This window comes from Salvelinus sp. IW2-2015, unplaced genomic scaffold, assembly GCF_002910315.2.
Source record: "Salvelinus sp. IW2-2015 unplaced genomic scaffold, ASM291031v2 Un_scaffold6957, whole genome shotgun sequence".
NCBI lineage: Eukaryota > Metazoa > Chordata > Actinopteri > Salmoniformes > Salmonidae > Salvelinus > Salvelinus sp. IW2-2015.
Window position 1 is genome coordinate 11,806 of NW_019948218.1, and position 9,688 is coordinate 21,493.

The 9,688-nt window shown below is 46.5% G+C and overlaps 1 protein-coding gene across 1 annotated transcript in view; it reads left to right on the top strand.

Moving 5' to 3' along the window:
- LOC112079118 (C-myc promoter-binding protein-like) overlaps nucleotides 1-9,448 on the top strand; it is a 20,021-nt gene extending 10,573 nt beyond the window's left edge. The window contains exons 3-9 of the mRNA XM_070442235.1: nucleotides 455-583; nucleotides 1,230-1,368; nucleotides 3,519-3,641; nucleotides 5,767-5,871; nucleotides 7,331-8,373; nucleotides 8,611-8,851; nucleotides 9,360-9,448. Of these exons, the coding sequence (XP_070298336.1) occupies nucleotides 455-583; nucleotides 1,230-1,368; nucleotides 3,519-3,641; nucleotides 5,767-5,871; nucleotides 7,331-8,373; nucleotides 8,611-8,851; nucleotides 9,360-9,448 (1,869 nt within the window). The remainder of the gene's footprint in view (nucleotides 1-454; nucleotides 584-1,229; nucleotides 1,369-3,518; nucleotides 3,642-5,766; nucleotides 5,872-7,330; nucleotides 8,374-8,610; nucleotides 8,852-9,359) is intronic.
- Nucleotides 9,449-9,688: the final 240 nt, after the last annotated feature.

A 9,688-nucleotide genomic window follows, 5' to 3' on the forward strand; every position in this document is an offset into this window, starting at 1 on the left:
TCCTCTGTGTCTCCTCTGCCGCTCCAGGTGTCTACAGGGGTGCGATGCCTGCCCTCCTCTCCAGGTGCCACAGTGTGGCATATCGCCTGTGTCTCCTCTCCTCTCCAGGTGTCCTACAGGGTGCAGATGTCCTCTGTGTCTCCTCTCCAGGTGTCCTACAGGGTGCAGATGTCCTCTGTGTCTCCTCTCCAGGTGTCCTACAGGGTGCAGATGTCCTCTNAGATGTCCTCTGTGTCTCCTCTCCAGGTGTCCTACAGGGTGCAGATGTCCTCTGTGTCTCCTCTCCAGGTGTCCTACAGGGTGCAGATGTCCTCTCTAACTCTAACTTCCTGTCTCCTGTCTCCTCTCCTGTCTCCTCTCCTGTCTCCTGTCTCCTCTCCTGTCTCCTGTCTCCTGTCTCCTGTCTCCTGTCTCCTCTCCTGTCTCCTCTCCTGTCTCATCTCCTGTCTCCTAGGTGTGTTACCGGGTGTTAATGCAGCTGTGTGGACAGTACAGCCAGCCTGTCCTGGCGGTCCGAGTTCTGTTTGAGATGAAGAAGGCTGGAGTTCACCCCAACGCCATCACCTACGGTTACTACAACAAGGTGAGTCCTGCTGATGAATAAATTACATCTACACAGACTACCGTATACACTATATTACGTGTGCTTGATTGATCGATGTATTGATTGATTGGTTCCAGGCGGGGTTGGAGAGCACTTAGCCATCAGGTACTATTGATAGGTTGATTGATACATTGATACATTGATTGATTGATTGATAGTTTGATTGATTGATTGATTGATTGAATGATAGAGTGATTGATTAATCATTTGATTGATAGATTGATTGATCGTTTTATTGATTGATTGATAGTTTGATTGATTGATAGATAGATTGATTGATAGTTTGAGTGATTGATGGATTAATTGATTGATAGATTGATAGATAGCTAGATAGCTAGATTGATAGATTGATTGATAGTTTGATTGATTGATAGATTGATTGATAGATTGATAGATTGATTGATTGAATGATAGAGTGATTGATTAATNGCTAGATTGATAGATTGATTGATAGTTTGATTGATTGATAGATTGATTGATAGATTGATAGATTGATTGATTGAATGATAGAGTGATTGATTAATAGTTGTATTGATTGATTGATTGATTGATTGATTGATAGTTTTATTGATTGAATGATAGAGTTATTGATTGATAGATTGATTGATTGATTGATTGGTTCCAGGCGGTGTTGGAGAGCACGTGGCCGTCCAATACTAGAGGGGGCTACTTCCTGTGGGCCAAGCTGAGGAACGTGGTCCTGGGGGTGGGCCGGTTCAAACAGCTGGGACGGAAACAGACGGTCCAGAACAGAGACACATCAGGTAAATCCATCTCCCTCTCCAGGAACACCGCTGTGTTGTCTCTCAATGCTAGAGGTGTCACTACAGTCCCTGGTTCGATTCCAGGCTGGATCACAACCGGCTGTGATTTTGGGGCGTCGCAAAATTGGCCCGGCGTCGTTAGGGTTTGGCCGGGGTATGTTTAATCCCAGGCCCCCGTCCCCGCAGGGGGCCTTTTGCCTTTTGGTAGGCTGTCATTGTAAATAAGATTTGTTCTTAACTGACTTGACTTGTTAAATAAAAAGAATTGAATGCACACAGTCCTGAGGCTGGAGGAGATGGCTGCCATTTTACAGGGTTGTGTTTTTTCGCATTATTTGTAACTTATTTTGTACATAATGTTTTCTGCCACCGTCTCTTATGACCGAAAAGAGCTTCTGGATATCAGAACAACTTACTTAAGATTTTCTCTTTAACGAGTCCTTCAGACACCCGACCAGAAATAAATCGCCGTCATTCGCGTGACGAGGAGACGCCGATACAGGGGACGCAGGTCTGGGTGCCTTGTGGGTAACCCGCCTCTACCATCCGTCCTATTGGCCAACGTGCAATCACTGGAGAATAAACTGGATGAGCTGCGATCAAGACTATCCTACCAACGGGACCAACTGTAATATCTTATGTTTCACCGAGTCGTGGCTGAACGATATACAGGATAATATACAGTTGGCTGGTTTTTCCTGCATGGGCAGGGCAGAACAGCTGCCTCCGGTAAGACAAGGGGTTGCGGTCTGTGTATATTTGTCAATAACAGCTGGTGCGCGATGTCTAGTATTAAGGACTAAGCTGTAGACCACACTATCTACAAAGAGAGTTTCCATTATATTTTTCGTAGCCATCTATTTAGCGCCACAAACCGATGCTGGCACTAAGACCCACTCAACCAACTATATAAGAAAATGCTCATCCAGAAGCGGTGCTCCTAGTGGCCGGGGACTATAATGCAGGGAAATTTAAATAAGTTATCAACTCATTTCTACCAGCATGTCACATGTGCAACAAGAGGGAAAAAAGCAAAAAACAGGTTTTTAGAAATGTTGTACCTTGTTGTAAAAATTGAAATATCAAATTTACATAAATATTTAGACCCTTTACTCAGTACTTTGTTGAAGCACCTTTGGCAGCGATTACAGCCTTGAGTCTTCTTGGGTATGACGCTACAAGCTTGGCACACCTGTATTTGGGGAGTTGTTCCCATTCTTCTCTGCAGATCCTCTCAAGCTCTGTCAGGTTGGATGGGGAGTGTCGCTGCACAGCTATTTTCAGGTCTCTCCAGAGATGTTTGATCGGGTTCAAGTCTGGGCTCTGGCTAGGTCACTCAAGGACATTCAGGTTTTAATCCATTTTAGAATAAGGCTGTAACGTAACAAAATGTGGAAAAAGTCAAGGGATCTGAATACTTTCCGAATGCACTGTACAGGACTGTTTTGCACAGACTGGAATAGGTTCTGGGACTCATCCGATGGCATTGAGGAGTATACCACATCAGTCACCGGCTTCATCAATAAGGGTCATCGATGACATTGCCCCCATAGTAACCGTACGCACATATCCCAACCAGAAGCCATGGATTACAGGCAACATTGAGCTAAAGGGTAGAGCTGTCGCTTTCAAGGAGCGGGACTCTAACCCGGAAGTTTATAAGAAATCCCACTATGCCCTCAAATGAACCATCAAACAGGCAAAGCATCAATACAGGACTAAGATCGAATCTTACTACACCAGCTCCAACGCTCGTCGGATGTGGCAGGGCTTGCAAACTATTACAGACTACAAAGGGAAGCCCAGCCACGAGCTGCCCAGTGATACAAGCCTACCAGACAAGCTAAATTACTTATATGCGTGCTTCGAGGCAAGCAACACTGAAGCATGCATGAGAGCTCCAGTTGTTCATGACGCCCACGTCATGTCTGTAGCCATGAAGTGCTTTGAAAGGCTGGTCTCCTCCCTCTGTAATAGCCCAGACACAGAGTCTGGTCCTGGGGGAAGAGGCTCTCCTCCCTCCGTAATATCCAAACAATCCTAAAACTCACACTCTCATCTCTCTGTTATCTTCCCTTAGATTGAAGTAATCCCGACACAGTCAGTCATGGTAGGGAAGACAGTGTTAACTCTCTGTTCTCTCTCTACAGACTACAGTGATCTGGACACAGTCAGTCATGGTAGTGAAGACAGTACTAACGACTCAGTTGAGCGGGTCTCAATCGATACAGACTTCACTAAGATGGACTCCAGCGATGATGGATCCAGCACAGGTACCTAAAGATGTTACCCCTCCTCTCCTGTCATCCCTCTCCCCCCTCCTCCAAGCACAGGTACTTAAAGCCTCTACCTGTGCTCCCTCTCTCCCCTCCTGTCCTCCCTCTCTCCCCTCCCTCCCTCCCTTCAATCCCCTCCTGTCCTCCCTCTCCCTCTCTCCCCTCCTGTCCTCCCTCCCTCTCTCCCATCCTCCTCTTCTTATCCCCCTTTCCTTTCCTCCTATACCTTAAATCCTCTACCCTCTCGTCTCCGTTCCTCCTCATCTCTCTCTCCATCCTTGTGTGTGATGGGCAGAGTATGTCTTCCTTTTACACTAACCTTCTTCACATTACAGGCCGACGTTTACTGTGCTCACTCACTCAGTCACTCACTCAGTCACTCACTCAGTCACTCAGTCACTCACTCCCCCTCTGTGTTCTGTACTGCACTCTAAGCAGCTAGAATGTCTCTGTACAGGATGGCATGGAGAGGTAAGATCTTTTGTACCAGATGAATCCACTGAGAGGAAAATAGCACCAGTTTGATCAACTATTTTCAGAGAGAAGAGAAAGGAGGTGTTATCCAAGAACTCCTCTGCTATACTGAACAAAAATATAAACGCAACAGGCAACAATTTGAAAGATTTTACTGAGTTACAGTTCATATAAGGAAATGATGCTCAATTGGTGACATGTCTGGAAGAACTGGGACATTTTCAGCTTCCAGGAATCGTGTACAGATCCTTCCGACATGGGGCTGTGTATTATCATGCTGAAACATGAGGTGATGGCGGCGGATGAATGGCACGACAACGGGCCTCAGGATCTCGTCACGGTGTCTCTGTCCATTCAAATTGCCATCATAAAATGCAATTTTATTCGTTGTCCGTAGCTTATGCCTGCCCATACCATAACCCCACCGCCACCATGGGGCACTCTGTTCACAACGTTGACATCAGCAAACCGCTCACCCACACGATGCCAGAACAACGTCGACACCAGCAAACCGCTCACCCACACGATGCCAGAAATTCTTTGGTTGTACAAACCCACCATTTCATCAGCTGTCTGGGTGGCTGGTCTCAGACCATCCTGCAGGTGAAGAAGCCGGATGTGGAGGTTCTGGCCTGGCGTGGTTAAACGTGGTCTGTGGTTGTGAGGCCGGTTGAACGTGCTGACAAATTTGACATTGGAAGCGGCTTATGGTAGAGAAATTAACATTAAATTCTCTGGCAACAGCTCTGGTGGACATTCCTGCAGTCAGCATTCCAATTACACACTCCCTCTAAACTTCAGACATCTGTGGCATTGTGTTGTGTGACAAAACATCCCATTTTAGAGTGGCCTTTTATTGTCCCCCAGCACAAGGTGCACCTGTGTAATGATCATGCTGTTTAATCAGCTTCTTGATATGCAACACCTGTCAGGTGGATGGATTATCTTGGGAAAGGAGGAAATGATCACTAACAGGGATGGAAACAAATTTGAGAGAAATAAGGTTTATCTGCGTATGGAATATTTCTGGGATCTTTTATTTCAGCTCATGAAACATGGGACCAACACTTTACATGTTACATTTATATTTTTGTTCAGATGCCTCAAAGTTTGTGCCTCATCCACACTGGTTCTTAAGGTTTGTTTCTGTTGTTCTCTCTGGGAAATAAACTTGAAACGTACACTGTGTACAAAACATTAGGAACACCTGTTCGTTCCATGACACAGACTGACCAGGTGAATCCACTTCAATCAGTGTAGATGAAGGGGAGGAGACAGGTTAAAGAAGGATTTTTAAGCCTTGAAACAATTGAGACATGGATTGTGTATGTGTGCCATTCAGAGGGTGAATGGGCAAGACAAAAGATTGAAGTGCCTTTGAACGGGGTATGGTAGTAGGTGCCAGGCGCACCGGTTTGTGAACAGTTTCCTGTGTGTATCAAGACTGGTCCACCACCCAAAGGACATCCAGCCAACTTGACACAACTGTGGGAAGCATTGGAGTCAAAATGGGCCAGCCTCCCTGCGGAACGCTTTCGACACCTTGTAGAGTCCATGCCCTGATGAATTGACCCCAACGCAACTCAATATTAGGAAAGGTGTTCTTAATATTTTGTACACTCAGTGTCTGTCTGTCTGTCTGTTTCAGGTGGCCAGTCAGACCAAGGCTATGACTCTCTATCCAAGGAGGAGGAGAAGATGATGGGAAAGGACAACGACAGAACACCACTGGAGAAGTCAGAGAGGGAGTCTTGTAAGTTTAAACTTGTCTACTACTCAATACTACCGAATGATCCGTACCAGGGTTTGGGGTCAATGCCATTTCAATTCAGAAAGTCAAACAAATTCCACTTTTTTCCTCATTGGAAAACATTGAAGATAATTGCAATTTCAGTGTACTTTCTGAATTGACTGAATTGAAATGGAGCGGCAGGGTAGCCTAGTGGTTAGAGCATTGGACTAGTCACCAAAAGGTTGCAAATTCAAATCCCCGAGCTGACAAGGTACAGCTCTGTCATTCTGCCCCAGAACAAGGCAGTTAACCCACTGACTCTAGGCTGTCTTGGAAAATAGGAATTTGTTCTTAACTGACTTCCCATAAAAATAAAAATGGTATTGTCCCATATTAACCAGCTGTAGTGGGATGATTGTCAAAAAACAGCTCAAAATAATTACCTTCTTGGTATTTATATCGAAATTGTGTTACATTTTATCTTGCAGTTATTCTCCTAATCTGACTGAGCACTGATGTAAAAACTCGTTTCTGGTCTCTCAGGGCAGAATTTGAATAACCAGTTACTGACAGAGTGAAATGAATCCTCTGCCCTGGATGTTACATCACAGCACAGTGTGTGGGTGGAATAAGAATGTCTTGTCTTCAACACATCTCCCATCCTCTCTGTCTATATGCTGTTATATTTAGATGGCTACAAGATAATCAACTGACTGATTGGATGTGTGTTATGTAACTGGGATTATTTTATATTTGATTACAAGTGTAGAACATGTTCCTGATTTCTGTTGGTTTTTCAATCTATTTGACGATTTTTTTGTGTTGTTATTTAGTTTGAAGTATAACGTTCGGAGATTATTATTTTTCACAGAGATATCTTATCTCCTCTTGAGATGAAACGTTCCACAGGGATGGAATCTAGGACCACTATTATTAATAGTTTATATGATTGATATTCCAAACACTAACTTCATGTTCAAACTTCTCCTCGGGACTTTTCACGAAAACAATGTTTGAATTAACATACCTGATCCGGTAGTCAAAGGTGATGACGTTTAGTATGTATTACGGATCCCCATTAGTTCCTGCCAAGGCAGCAGCTACTCTTCCTGGGGTTTATTATGGATCCCCATTAGTTTCCTGTTGCCAGGCAGCAGCTACTCTTCCTGGGGTTTATTAGGATCCCATTAGTTCCTGTCAAGGCAGCAGCTTACTCTTCCTGGGGTTTATTAGGATCCCCTTAGTTCCTGTCAAAGGCAGCAGCTATCTCTTCCTGGGGTTTATTATGGATCCCATTAGTTTCCTGCCAAGGCAGCTAGCTTCTCTCCTGGGGTTTATTATGGATCCCCATTAGTTCCTGCCAAGACAGCAGCTACTCTTCCTGGGGTTTATTATGGACCTCCCCCGAGGTTTGAAAAAGCGCCGGCGTACAGTAGACCAGCTATCATCATCTGACCTTATCAACTGTTGTGTTCTTTAGGTCGTCTGACTAGACAGAACCACACCACCACCCCTGGTGACTCCAACACTCCCTGTGGTACCAGACCAAAGAACCGGAGGCTGAGGCCCAACTCCCTGGACTTGACCGGAGGACAAGGGACTCTCAGGACCATCACACTCAACTTCACCTCCACCACCATGCAGGTCCGGGGCCCTGCTCCAAAACGACCCCCGCCTCCGAACTGCAAACCTGGGAAGGCTGAGGCCAGTCAGGCTGATCCTACTCAGAACCAGGAGAGATTGGATGGCGGAGAGGAGGTAGAAGGCAGTAAGGACAGACAGACACCTGCCATGGAGGTGGAAAGGAAGAGTGTGAGCTGCAGTGGTGGAGATGGAGCCGGGTCTGCAACCTGCAGTGTTGGTGGAGATGGAGCCGGGTCTGCAACCTGCAGTGTTGGTGGAGATGGAGCCGGGCCTGCAGATCGCAGTGTCTCCAAACAGAGCAGTGTAAGAAACAGCAGTGAAACCGTGGGCGGAGCCGTGAAGAGGACAGGTATCGTTGAGACTGGCTTTGACCCTCTGTCCATTATAGCGGCTGAGACGGAGACAGAGGGTGATGGGGACAGTAGCAGTACCTCCACAGTCCGCCGAGACCTGGCAGAAGAGATCGAGATGTACATGAAGGTTCTGAGCCCTCTGAGCAGCAGGACCGCCAGCATGGACCTTCAGAACCCATCCAGCCCGCTCCTCCACGCCACCTCCACCCCATCTAAACACTCCTCCCACCGACCTCGGCCCCTCAGCCTGACCCACTCCCCCTGTACCTCCCCCCGACCCCCTCCTCCCTTGCTTCGTGCCAACTCACACCTCCCCCTCTCCAGGCCCAAAGAACGTCTCCGTCCCTCCTCCCTGGTCTCCCCCTCCTCCCCGACTCCCTCCTCAACCTTCTCCATGGACTCTCTCCTCACACCGACTCTCAGCCTGGACATGTTTAAGAGCAGCTTCCTGTCCGCAGGGAAGGGGGTGGCTGAGAAGGCTAGCAGGCTCTACTCCCGCCTGTCGTCACAGACGTCACTCTCACAGGTACGGACAACCATGCCTCTAATGGAAGACATTGTCCGGGATCCAACGCAGATTAACGACATGTGCATAGCAATAGATTTTTTTTTTTAAAAGATCACATTCCCTCAATGCTGTAGACGTCAGCTCAATCTGAAATTATCTTTAATAAAAGTCAATCGTTTGTTGAAACCTGATCATTGTCAACATTCCATTTTGGGTACTGTGCACCATTTGAAAAGTAACACTCTTCTCCCACAGGATGTGAACTGTGACCAGATCAGCGTGTCGTCAATGACCTCAGTGGACCCAGAATGCACCTCTCTGTTGGAGGAGGGCTCTGTCCTGGACCCTGAAGGTTTCACCTCCTCCTTCACCTCCTCCTACGCCTCCCCCCAGCACGACAGCATCACGTGCCTGAGGAGGAGCCCAGCCAGGGGACGCCTCGTCTCTCAGAGCCCCACCTCGCCCTGCAAGGTGTTCCGCCACAACTCCTTCTCTAGTGCGTAAAGTAGTCCCTCCTCATTCTCACTCTGTGTCTAAGTTTGCTAGTTTGCTAGTTTGCTAGTTTCAGCGGCTTTTGAGTTTGACATAAGTTAACAAGATGTAAATGGTTAATTCCTCACCAAAAATAGTATTTTTATAACGTTTTATTATTGCAACAATTTTAAGAATGTTATATAATATTAAACTTCAATTACAAAAAATTCAAAATATTTTTAAGGCTTTCAAAAAACTGTTTCAGAAAAAGTTGAACAAAAAAAGATTGCAAGGCAGTGCTTGATGCGTCACTACAGACCTGGGTTCGATCCCAGGCTGTGTCACAAACGGCCGTGACCGAGAGTCGCATAGGGCGAAGCACAATTGGTCAAGCGTCGTCCGGGTAAGGAGAGGGTATTGGCCGGGGGGGGGGCTTTACTTGGCTCATCGCGCTCTTGTGGCGGGCCGGGCGCCTGCAGGCTGACTTCGGTTGTCAGTTGAATGGTGTTTCCTCCGACACATTGGTGCAGTTGGCTTCCGGGTTAAGCAGGTGGGTTTCGGCAGGACGCAGGACTCGACCTTCGCCTCTCCCGAGCCCGTTGGGCAGTGGCAGCGATGAGACAAGATCCTAATTGAAAAAGGGGGGTAAAAATACAAGAAATACAACAACAACAAAAATTATTGCAGTTTTGAAACTACAGTAACTGTGGTATTTTGGATGTAGTAATTGCAGAATAACTGCAGTTACACTGCAAAAATTACAAAGTCCTTGAAGCATACTGCAGTTATAATGCATTCTAAGTACATTTACACGACAGTGTACTGCAGTTATCGTTATTTGTCTGTTGAGAGAGATCTA